The 13,169-nt window shown below is 35.7% G+C and overlaps 1 protein-coding gene across 7 annotated transcripts in view; it reads left to right on the forward strand.

Annotated features, from left to right (window-relative positions):
• GUCY1B1 (guanylate cyclase 1 soluble subunit beta 1) overlaps positions 1 to 13,169 on the forward strand; it is a 50,328-nt gene that overhangs the window by 26,354 nt on the left and 10,805 nt on the right. For all 7 annotated transcript variants that reach the window (XM_025386083.1, XM_025386082.1, XM_025386081.1 and 4 more), the window contains 4 exons: positions 4,462 to 4,659; positions 8,412 to 8,642; positions 9,906 to 10,022; positions 10,950 to 11,083. In XM_025386083.1, the coding sequence (XP_025241868.1) occupies positions 4,462 to 4,659; positions 8,412 to 8,642; positions 9,906 to 10,022; positions 10,950 to 11,083 (680 nt within the window). The remainder of the gene's footprint in view (positions 1 to 4,461; positions 4,660 to 8,411; positions 8,643 to 9,905; positions 10,023 to 10,949; positions 11,084 to 13,169) is intronic.

A 13,169-nucleotide genomic window follows, 5' to 3' on the forward strand; every position in this document is an offset into this window, starting at 1 on the left:
ACATATAGACATACTTATTTGCAATGGACCACACAGCTCTCTACTTTCTGTAAGTGCTTCTGTGGGTATACTTAGAAATAACACAGAATATCAGTTTTGATATGAAACTCTTATTCTCCAGAATACATTGTTAGAGCAATGTGGATGAACTGTCATCTTTGTTTAGATAGCATTATCAAATGTAGAAAGCGTTTCCTGTTGGCTATTGTAAGAATCTTTTTGTAGCAAAAAAACCTATAACTTGTATGTGAGGATGACACATTTATTAGCAATGTAAGTGTACTTAAATGAAAATAACTTAACTTTTAATCATTAATCCCATTTCTTGTAATAGTCTGGCTGTGGTAATTACTTTAAATTTTGAAAGAGTAAAGCCAAGTAAGGAAGGTTGTAACTCAAGCAATCCCAAGAGTATTTTTTATATTAGATACTATCTAAAGAAAATCAATATTACATTAAGTGGTATTCAATCTTTTATGATTCAGGAAAGCACTTTACTTGTTCAATTAATTAATAGTAAATTCAATAACACAGTAAATCTCTGGAGAGTTGGTTATCGCAAAAAGACTGAAAAGGTGAACATTCTCATTTGGTGTTTTTGGTATCCTACAGTGAGCGTGCAGTGCCTATCTTTAGTGACTCAGGAAGTACTGACTTGGACGATTGTGTCCACTCTCTGACTTACCTTAGCATAAGTGGTGCCAGTAACATAAGTGGTGCAAGTTGTTATTGCCTTATGCCATCTGCTTGAGTGAATGTAGAAATGTCTTAATAATCCAATAAAAAAAGAGTATGAAAATGATATAAGCACATTGATACACTGATTTATGAAATATGTAAGCATTCTGTATAGAAAAAAATATTAAAATGCCTATTTCAAGTTATTGTTTGGTTCAATTTTTTTTTTTGGGGGGGGGGGGACAGAATCTCGCTGTGTCTCCCAGGCTGGAGTGCAGTGGTGAGATCTTGGCTCACTGCAATCTCCACCTCCTGGGTTCAAGCGATTCTCATGCTTCAGCCTCCCAAGTAGCTGGGACCACAGGCGTACCCCACCATGCCTGGCTAATTTTTGTATTTTCTTTTTTTTTTTTTTTGAGATGGAGTCTCACTCTGTTGCCCAGGCTAGAGTGCAGTGGTGAGATCTTGGCTCACTGCAAGCTCAGCCTCCCCGGTTCATGCCTAAGCCTCCTGAGTAGCTGGGACTACAGGTGCCTGCCACCACACCCGGCTAATTTTATTTTTATTTTTATTTTTAGTAGAGACAGGGTTTCACCATGTTAGCCAGGACAGTCTTGATCTCCTGACCTCATGATCTGCCCTCCTCGGCCTCCCAGAGTGCTGGGATTACAGGCGTGAGCCACCACACCAGGCCAATTTTTGTATTTTCAGTAGAGATGAGGTTTCACCATGATGGCCAGGCTGGTCTCGATCTCCTGACCTCGTGATCCACCCTCCTTGGCCTCCCAAAGTGCTGGGATTACAGGCGTGAGCCACCGTGCCCGGCCAATTTTTGTATTTTCAGTAGAGATGGGGTTTCACCATGTTGACCAGGCTGGTCTCAAACTCCTGACCTCAAGTGATCCACCTGCCTTGTCCTCCCAAAGTGCTGGGATTACAGGTGTGAGACAGAGTGCCCGACCTCAATTTCTTTTTTAAGTAAGCTACAACACAGTACCTGGGCCTGACTCTATTAGAAACGTTTTCTAAATGCAGCCACAAGCTTAATTTTGACTTTGTGAGAAATGCAGATAAAAATAAAACTCTCTTGGTGATTTTTTTTTCTCACCCGATTTTCTTTCACAAAATGTTTCACCACATAAGTACAAGTATAAGGAGTCTCGGAGGGCTATGAAGCAGTTCTCAGGTCGTCCTTTCTAAGGGAAGAGTTCTAATGAGAATGATTCGTCATTGGAAGAACCTCTCATACTACCAAGTAAAACAGTTTTAGGACTCAGGGGTTTGTAGGTTATATACAACTCTTCAATACTTAGTGTCTGCCATATTGGATTACTTTTACATGACAATAGCAGCCTCTAGAGGCAATCCGGATGAATTGATGTTTTTGCTAAGAATTATTTTGACTTGGACAGGTATAATTGTGGGGAAGGAAACAGTAGGTGCAGACAGTTCAAAAAGTCACCAGATTTATCAAGTTGAGGAGATCATTGAATCATTTATCTGGATTAGAGTGCCAAAATTCATGACCTAGCTCAAATCTCATCTTCATTTTGAAGGATTTTAACTCCATTCTTTCAGTCTGCGTTGTTGGCTTCCTCATTTGCTCATCAAAATCCTCTTTACACATCCATTTGTGATATAAACCATGAGCTGCTTAATCCACATCATGCAGATCCGCATCCAAACATCTACCCTGCCCCCCCAGCCCACATGGCACAGTGTATGATATATAATGCACATACAATAACTTTATGGAGTGGGTGCATGATTGAATGGATGTGTGGAAGGGACAGAAAATTAATGCTGTAGGTGCCCTGGTAGAGTATTGCTCAAATGTGGACACCCGTGGAATCATCTCATCCTCACTCTAGTTTTTTCCCAGTAATCTCACTGGATTTTTCTGTTTTTCTAAATTGACCTCTTTGAGACATTTGGAATGAGAGCCATGGTTTAATTTTGGCGTACCTCCAGTACTTTTATTTTAGATATGTTCTTTTATGCTCATGACATTTTGAAACTGTTTTATTGTTGCTTTTTTTCTTCTCTTTAAAAATAATCACCAGTTGTGAATAGATTCCTACTTGCTTGGTGTATTTGTTTTTTATTGCTACCATAACAAATGACCACAAACTTAAGTGCTTAACACAACACAAATTTATTACCCTATGGTTTTGTAAGTTGGAAGTCCATTGCAGGTCTTACTGGACTATATTCAGCATGCTGTGCTGGCGGGACTGTGTTTCTTTATGTTGGCCTTTGAAGATAATCGTTTTTTTCCTCATCCAAGTATTGACAGAATTCAGTTCCATGCAGTTATAGGGCTGAGGACCCAGTTTCCTTGACTGTCAGCAGGCAGCTGCCCTGAAGTCCTGGAGACCTCTCTCCAGTCCTTCAACAGTCTCCTACGTCTCAGAATCGCTAGCATGGTGTTGAATCCTTCTTATACTCCCATCTCTTCGACCTTCTGGCATTGCACCTCTCTCTCTCACGATGTAGCAGGGAAAGCTTCTTGACTTTTAAGTGCACAGTCACTCATGTGACTAGGTTGGGCTCACCTGGATAATCCAGGATAATCTTCCCAACTAAGGTCCATAACCCTCATCACATCTGCAAAATCCCTTTCACCGTGAGATACAACACATTCACAGGGATTAAGGCAAGGGAATCTTTCAGAGACAGTTGTTTTGCCAACTCATCTGAAATGTGCTAAGTGCTTTATATACATTTTTAAAGTTATCTCCATTTTGCCAGAAGAAATAGTCTCAGAAAAATTGGGTGAATTGGCTACCTTCCTACGAAGTGACAGTCATTATTTAAACCCATGTCTAAGTTTAATTGATCCTAAGTCATATTGCTTTTAATTCCTACACCATGCTGTGCTGTGTGTATATCCTACTATATATGTGCAGCACATACACACACACACACACCAACATGTTATGAACTGAGTGTTACTTGAAAAATCATCTTGAGCCAAATAAAATGTATAGCTTACACCATATCTTCTAGTACTCTTTACACCAATTAGTTTTGTATATTAGTAATCTGAGACTCAGGGAAATGTGGCATCTTCCAAATTAATGGCAAGGCTACAAGAACAGAAAATATTTATTGGCCAATTTATTAGTTTTCCAAGACTTCCATTTCAAAATGTAGTTATTTCACAGATTAGCTATGAAACTCCACCTTGATGATAGCGTATTAAAGAACATGAAGAAATTACCTTGCTTTAGTTTCTGAAATAGATTTTTAATTTCTAACATATTAGAATAGTTAAATAGAAATCACAAAAGAATATGCCTATGTTTTATATGCTTATAATTTGGGCATAGTTTGGTTTTTTTGAGTTGAAAATTAAGTTTTAGAATTGCAGTATAAACAGAAGGGAAACGTGAGTCCTTTGGGCATTTCCTGTTGTTGATCACAACACCTCTAAACAACTGCCCCAAGCTCTTGTAAATATGAGTATCTTTGCCTTAGCCATTAACTATGTTTTTTCTGTTTCGGCCATTTTTTTTAATCCCATTTGTTTATCTTTTCTTAAAATGTACTAACCATTCATAGCACAGATATTTTTCTTAATTCTACTATGTTAGTTTCATTTTCTCTGTGGCACTTGCTTTACTGATATCTTGGTGGAGTGAAGGATGTGCTGCTACATGTGCTGCTTTACTGATCTGTCCACTAGACTCCGATTTGACTCATTTTCATAACTTGCTTTCCCAGAGTCTGCTGTCATTGCAGAAGCATTGTTTATTGGTCTCCCTTTCTTCTTTGCTGCAGAACCTTGATGCTCTGCACGACCACCTTGCTACTATCTACCCAGGAATGCGTGCACCTTCCTTTAGGTGCACTGATGCAGAAAAGGGCAAAGGACTCATTCTGCACTACTACTCAGAGAGAGAAGGACTTCAGGATATTGTCATTGGAATCATCAAAACAGTGGCTCAACAAATCCATGGCACTGAAATAGACATGAAGGTAACAAACAGCAGTGGAGACTTCTGAACACAGATGACATCTAAAAGTATTTTAAATGACACTCTTTAAATTTACCTGCAGTTATCACTGTTAGTGCTCTTCCCTGGAAGTATATAGAAGCCAAAACAGTGGAAAGACCAGCAGTCTTCTATATTTGGCCTGGGAGTGCATTATACAGGATATTTTTTCCTTCTGACAGCAGATTTTTCTTTCTAATTATATATTGTGCAAGGCTACAAGAAATTTACTTTGCATTCCCTGTGAACACACACCAGCTGGGAAGCAGAAGGCTATGTGACTGACTGAGCTGTGGGTTTCAGCATGTAAACTATCCATAATATGGATAGTCAAATTCTAAGGCAATCTAAAATTAAGTATTATTTTATAGAACATTATCTCCTTGTTGATTTTTGTCTGCCCTGAAATATAGTTGGAATGTCTGATTTTGTGAAAGAAAGTGTTTGTTTTTGTCTTTGTTTTTAATCAAGTTACTTGGTGAAAGAAGCCAGGTCTGGTACTTTAAAAATTATGCTGTTATTGATAATACACACTCTTAGTTTTAAGTGCTAATTTCAAGGTACTGATAGGGCAACCGCATCACAAAGAGAATCACTGTTTCTCTTTATCTTTGGCCCTTATAGTCTCTCCTAGTCAGGCTGCTTTTTGTGTGTTCAGCATATTCATTCCCAAGAATCAATTCTCAGTAGCCTTAAACTTGAGACCAAAGTGGGGAGATAGATACCTTTTTCCAACCTTTCTTTGTTTATAGAAAACCTAATAGACAATTCTTTCTTATAGATCATAGATATGTTGTAACACACTTGGGAAGTCTAAAACCCTTAAGTGGAGTACTATGCAAAATTAAAATGGTAACATTTAATTAAATTAGAAATGTATTCCACATATTTAACCTAGTAAGGTTATGTTAGAGTTCATGGTTTTCTTTCTTTCAGAAGTTGGTGTTAGTTCTTACATGGCACTTGTTGGTGATTCCCAAGTGCATCAATAATTTTTCTACAACCATTAGTAATGGTAAAAACCACAGTTACTTTTGCACCAACCTAACAGAAAGTAGGACTGCATATAACATGGCATTATCAAATGCTGACATTTAAAAATTAAAACCTTGGGTAAAGTATCACAATTCATCCATGATTGGGAATCTCACTGGTATTCAATCAAAAAAGTATATACCTCACATTTCCAATCTTTTGTTCTTGACATTAAACTAACACAGTATCGCCCGGGTGCAGTGGCTCATGCCTATAATCCCAGCACTTTAGGAGGCCAAGGCAGGGGGATCACGAGGTCAGGAGATTGAGACCATCCTGTCTAACATGGTGAAACCCTGTCTCTACTAAAAATAAAAAAAAAAAAATAGCCAGGCATGGTGGTGAGCACCTGTAATCCCAGCTACTTGGAGGCCAAGGCAGAAGAATCGCTTGAACCCGGGAGACGGAAGTTGCAGTGAGCCGAGATCCCGCTACTGCACTCCAGCCTGGGTGACAGAGCGAGACTCCATTCTCAAAATAATACAAAGAAAACAAAACAAAACAAAAAAAACACAGCATCTATACTGAGTGAACCTATATGCATATTGTATGCACTGTTGGTTTTGTTTTTACTTAACCAGACTGAGAAAGAGGTTGGTTCATAGAAACTTCAGAGATAAACACAAATTAGGACCACTTGGAAACTACTACTACTGTGGTATTAGAATCTTTGGCATGGGAGATCGATGGCTTTAGCAAACTGTATGAAACTCAAGTGTTTACTTAATTATATGGTTCACTTTATAAAATATTTAAATTCTCTTCTGACCATTTATTCAAGTGCTTCAATATGAACTTCTGAAATATTTGCATTTTATAAGTATATTTTGTGTATTTAATTTTTTCAAAGGCACTATTTTGACTTCTTGAGGCATTCCCACATTAAGTTTATCAGGTCCAGAGATACCAGACAATTTGAACCACATAATTAATACTAGATCGTGTCATAAAGTGATATACCAATGAGAAGTTAAAAATATGATTAGAAAAGCTATTCGTTTTGCCAGTTTGATCGAAGCAAAAAATTAGAATTGAATAATTAATTCATAAGTGTAGGATACATAAAATTCAGTTTCTCTAGTTAAATAGAAACAGAGTAGAACATCAAAATTAGGCCTGACATTTAAGGTTGACTCTCTTGCTTTGTCTATGAGTTAGGGAAATCAACCTTAATGTGGTAAAATTTTCAAATTATAAATAAGGATACTAATATTTAACCAATATAGTAAGTTATTCTGACAGTGAGAGTAGTAACATCCTAGTTTTGCTATAAAATATATCTGAAAGAATATATACAATAGCATCTATAGTTATTGTGATTTGTTTTCTAAAATCTCAGAGAATGTGACAGTGTACTCCTGAAAACAAAACAAAACAAAAAAGAAAAATGAGCAACATTTTGTTTTTATTTACCTGTAACTGAAGAAATGTTGTCCCCAATTTTTTCCCTTTTGGGTGTGGTCGCCGTTGAGATGGAGTTTTCCCTTTGTAAGAGGACTCATTGCTTGCAATTTCTTAACCTAAAAAGAAAAGGAAAATTCTATACTTTAACAAGTATACGTATGTAACAAACTTGCACGTTATCCACATGTACCCTAGAACTTAAAATATAATTAAAAAAAAAAGAAAATGAAAGATTATCTTCTGAATACTTCCATTTGAATTAATAAAGATAATTTGGAAAGAAAAAAAAATAATGTATTTGCCTGTGAATAATACTTTAGAAATGTAGGATTTTTTTGCATTATAGATATTAGTTCACAATTACGATTACTTCCTTAGAATGAATTTCTAGATTTGCAATTAAATCAAAGAATCCACAAAATTTTAAGGAATTTTTATGCCTATTGTCAACTTATCCTTCAGAAAGATTAATCAAAATACCTTCTCATCAGTGGTATTTGAGATGCCTCTTTTTCTGTACCTTATCTAATTTGGTATTGTAACTTTTTTTTCTTTTTTTGAGATGGAGTCTCGCTCTGTTGCCCAGGCTGGAGTGCAATGGCATGATCACGGTTCACTACAATCTCAGCCTCCCAGGTTCAAGCAATTCTACTGCCTCAGCCTCCTGAGTAGCTGGGATTATAGGCGCCCACCACAGCACCTGGTTAATTTATGGGATTTCGCCATGTTGGCCAGGCTGGTTTCAATCTCCTGACCTCAGGTGACCTGCCCGCCTCACCCTCCCAAAGTGCTGGGATTACAGGCGTGAACCACTGCACCTAGCCTGGTATTGTAACTTTATATATTTGCCAATTGATAGTTAAATGACGTTGCATTTATTTTTGAATATGAATCTCTATCATTTTATTTCCCATTGTTTTAAAACAGCATTGTAATCTTTTTTGATAGTGCCAGCTTCTACGGCTTTCAGGTTGTTCACTATACAAGCGTGCTTGGCTGAGAAGGTAGAGTCCACCAGTGCTTTTTTTCCCCTAATTCTACCAAAGAGACCATATAGGATACTGGGGAACTGATACCAGATTTGTAATTTTACAATGATTATTCAAACTTCAAATTTTATAGATCAAAGTCCAGAAATATTTTCCTAGTTTAGACATATGTAGTATTTGCATACATGTATTGAATTTTTGTAATTAATCTTCTAACTGCAGTATTCATAACTCATTTTTTATATTTAGGTATTTTAATTAAACTGAAATGAAGACAATTCATGCCATTTCCCCCTTTGATATCCAGGTTATTCAGCAAAGAAATGAAGAATGTGATCATACTCAATTTTTAATTGAAGAAAAAGAGTCAAAAGAAGAGGATTTTTATGAAGATCTTGACAGATTTGAAGAAAATGGTACCCAGGAATCACGCATCAGCCCATATACATTCTGCAAAGCTTTTCCTTTTCATATAATATTTGACCGGGACCTAGTGGTCACTCAGTGTGGCAATGCTATATACAGAGTTCTCCCCCAGGTAAAATAACAGCACACTTCCTTGGGGTCTGAGACTAAAGCCCATAGAAATACTATTGTTACAGGCAGCCATCCATTGATTTAACCCTCTGACTATGTATTAGGTAATATGCAGTTTATTGTAAGTTACACAAATTGTTTAATTGTGAACTAAGTGTATTTGAGCATACCACAACTTTCCCTAGGACAACTATTTTTTTTTTATCATAATCACATACAGAAACAGTAGGAATGTTATGTAAGAACAGTATACTTGTTTCAATGAAAAAAAATGGGTAACTTTTTAGTAACAGTCACCTTTCATATGTTTGTTTATTCACTGAATAAATATTCATTGGATATCTACCATCTGTAAATAGCTTTAAAAATCAACTATTGATGGTGTTAAGGGAAAAGGGAGGATTTTAAAAGGCACTAAAACACAAAATGATAGAGATGATCATGGATTGGGTAGAAAAAGTATCAAAGGAAGCAGTTGGGATGATGATGAGAACCTACTGTTAACTTCTATGACAGATCCATTGGTAAAATCTTTATGCTTACTCTTTCTTTCTTATATACTAACTTTTGGAGTTGTATATGGCATGTGTTTTGAGATACTTTTTGCTTGTAATTAAAGAGACTTGAAAATTCAGGATTAGCCCAATTGGATCAGGTGAAATGGAAGCAGAGTAGTGTGCTGCCCTGGCTCTAGTATTGACTCCGCCTGTCCCTCAGTGTATGACCTTGAACTTGGTATTTCACCTCTCTCAGCCTGTTTCTCTTTGTTCTGGTATGAGGATAGAAAGCATATGAAAAACACTTAGTTTATTGCAAGCAATCAATCAGTGTTACCTATTGTTTTCGCTTTTAGTCCTCTAGATAAATATTAAGAGAGTGTTTGCTCATGTTTTTGGTATTTTAATTTCATTTCAAACCATACACATTTAACATATCACTGTACATTTTAAAAGATAAATTTTCATGTTTTCTTCTTCTGGAAATGCATTGTAAATTTGTGCTAGCTTACATTTGAATATTAGTCGTCTGAATCTATATCAGATTTCATGTTCTTGCAACTATTTAATGTCCATTAAATAGTTAATCACCGAGTTGTAGAGATTGAGATTTGGGTTCATAGTTCAGCTAAGTTTCCCATGAATTATAATAATTGTAATTTTCTATTGTTAAATATAACTGAGCTGATTTAATCAAGTGACTAATATCAAAGTATAAAAACTATTTTAACTGATTAGATACTCTTTGCTGTCTATCTACATTTTAGCTCCAGCCTGGGAATTGCAGCCTTCTCTCTGTCTTCTCGCTGGTTCGTCCTCATATTGATATTAGTTTCCATGGGATCCTTTCTCACATCAACACGGTTTTTGTATTGAGAAGCAAGGTAATCAAGATATTATTTCATTAAATGTGAGAAAGGTATGTTACAAATTAGAAGTATTCAGGGGGGGAAATTATTACATTCTCTGAGAACATATAGAGAGATAAAACGCAGACCTCAAAGGAAGTTCTATTTAAAAGGCAATGCTATTGGTTTTTGGTTTGCCTGAGAAGCCGTGGAACTCTATCAGCTGATTAAAATTAACAGAAGTAAATTTTAGAAACTGTCTTTCTGAGATGGCCTTGTTTCACATCATAAAACCAACATCTTTTACTCCCTGTACAGGTACAATGCCTTAGTTCAGAAATTAGAACTAAAAAGTTTTTTTTTTGTTGTTTTTGGAACTTCACTCAAAACCACTTATTTATTCTTTCTTAAATTGTCTGTTGTTCTTAGTAGCATTTTTGTGGGTGAATAAAAGTGATAAAATATTCACACAGTTGGTAATTTAGATACTGCTGGGATCTCATAGTTTCTTTTCTTGGGATAGATACAGCAAAAGTCAGTTTCCTAGAGTACCCATTTAATCCTTTCTGTATTCAGAACTGACTGTTCCCAGCTGCCCTATGAATACAGGGTGGGGGAATGGGGAGGCTTGGCTTATTGTTTGGTAGTGTCTGGTAATGTATGCTGTAACCATACCGGAAAATCAGGGGGATAAAAAAGATTCACAAAAGCTTGAAATAATTATGCGAAGAGTAGCACAGTTACTATCCTGAATTCAAAGGAGACAGTCACTTTTCTGCAGTGTTGCAAGATAGCCACTAGGCTTATTACAGGCAGAACTCTGATGAAAGTCCCTCTTCTGTTCTAATGACGTACATATTCTGCTTTGTGGTTTGGTGGGAAATGAGATATGTGTGTCCTTGTTGCTGAATTCTTAGGTAGGGAGAAAGGCATTCGTTAATGGTTATATCTTGCCTTTTCAAGGAAGGATTGTTGGATGTGGAGAAATTAGAATGTGAGGATGAACTGACTGGGACTGAGATCAGCTGCTTACGTCTCAAAGGTCAAATGATCTACTTACCTGAAGCAGATAGCATACTTTTTCTGTGTTCACCAAGGTAATAATTTTTAGATTAATTATAATGACTATCAGTACCTATCTTTAGCTAACAAAGGAATGCCACAATATTTTATTCCATGACGTTTACATATTCTCTGAGGTGTAATTGGATTTTACAACCCTTGTTATGTATTACTTTGTAACAATAATAATCTTATTTAATATTTGCTAATAAACTCAGAAGAAATCACATACTCTTACGTTATTTGCCACGTCTTAATACATTTGTGGAGTGTTTATGCCATTACACCATGGAACAAATAATCTGCAGTAAGCTCATTCTATACTTTTGGACCTTCAAAATAGGCATTATGTAGAAAAGCGATTTTTTAAAGCAGCTAATAGGATGGCGTAATAAGTACATTGGTATATTTGACACCAAAAAATTATCTTTTCTATAGTATGTTAGCAAAAAATCTAAAGGGTCTCTTTCTGGATTTGAACTATTTTAAATTAAAAATATTTACCTACTCTAATCCAAATACACTGTTCCAAGTATATTCAATTAAAATGTATGTAAAATGTGATTTTAAATAAACATCAGAGAAAAATAAAACTATAGATTGTTGTTTTCCAATTTGGGAAAGCATTTTACTAGAAGATACATGGGAATTCAGAATATAAAAATTATGTCTAAATTTGCTTCAGAACAATAGAAAAGATAACTGTGGGGATTATCATAAGATGATATTCTGTGTATTCATAATTTTGTATAAACAAAGTGTATGTGCATTATGTAATAACATAATCAAGAAGGCATGTTTTGGTGAGCTATTGGTTAAAAATTTAATTTGAATTCCACCATGATCACTTTTCACTTAAAAATGTGATCTTAAGTTTTCTGAAAAATATAATGAACTTTGTAACAACCCCCTTTTATATTATTACTATTGTATTGCACATTACATAACAATAATATATAAGGCCAAATAAGAATAATATATCATTGGTACAGTGGCTCACGCCTGTAATCCCAGCACTTTGGGAGGCCGAGGCGGGTGGATCACAATGTCAGGAGTTTGAGATCAGCCTGGTAAACATGGTGAAATCCCGTCTCTACTAAAAATACAAAAATTAGCCAGGTGTGGTGGTGGGCGCCTGTAATTCTAGCTACTAGGGAGACTGAGGCAGGAGAGTCGCTTGAACCCAGGAGGCAGAGGTTGCAGTGAGCCGAGATCATGCCACTGCACTCCTGGGAAACAGAGCAAGACTCTGTCTCAAAAAAAAAAAAGAAAAGAAAAGAAAAAAGAATATTATATAGGTAATTGACAAATATATTTAAGGTTAATTAAATATTGTTTAACTATAACATATAAGAATAATGTATCTGATAATATAAGGATATGGATGTCTTTCCCTGAGAAATAAATATCGCGCAAATAAAAGAAACAAAACTAAGAAACATAAACCCTTTTTTAAAAAAAATAATAAGCTACATTGGTCTAAAGATGTCCCATCTGCTATCAGTAAGTGTTTTCTTCTTCTGCCTCTTTGCAGGTTGAGCTTAGGAAAATGTCAGCTTCTCATTAGGGGTAATTTCTATTTATGGAAAGAAAGGTTTCCTCAGAAATAAAAGCAGAAAATTTGGAGTTTATGGGTTAATTCCCATATGCAGACATCACCCAGTGAGAAAATTGCAGATTGTCCTATGAGATATGCTCAGGTGTGTAGGAAGATTTGTACTCACACTACATAAATGAAAGATCAATTAAAAGTAGTTTTACTTGTAAAATAATTCTAAGATGATTCGTTTAAATTTAGAAAAATCTTAATGGTTCATTAACATAATGATACAGGACATTTTGAGAACCATGAGACCTTTATGATGGAAGTTTTGTATCTCTGTATGAGCATTCTTAACCATTCATATTTGAACTTACAGTCATGTTTTTTCTCTGCTCCTAGGCAGGTCTGGTATAGCTTTGACCGATGATCTGGCCACTTTCTAGATGTGTCTTTTTCTGCAAGTGGACTTACGTATCCATTTTAACAAAATTAAAAGATATCGTGTATTTCATTAGTAAAATCTTTGATTCTTTTATTTTCTTTTTTTTTTTTTTTTTTTTTTTTTTTTTTCAGGGTAT

This window comes from Theropithecus gelada, chromosome 5, assembly GCF_003255815.1.
Source record: "Theropithecus gelada isolate Dixy chromosome 5, Tgel_1.0, whole genome shotgun sequence".
NCBI lineage: Eukaryota > Metazoa > Chordata > Mammalia > Primates > Cercopithecidae > Theropithecus > Theropithecus gelada.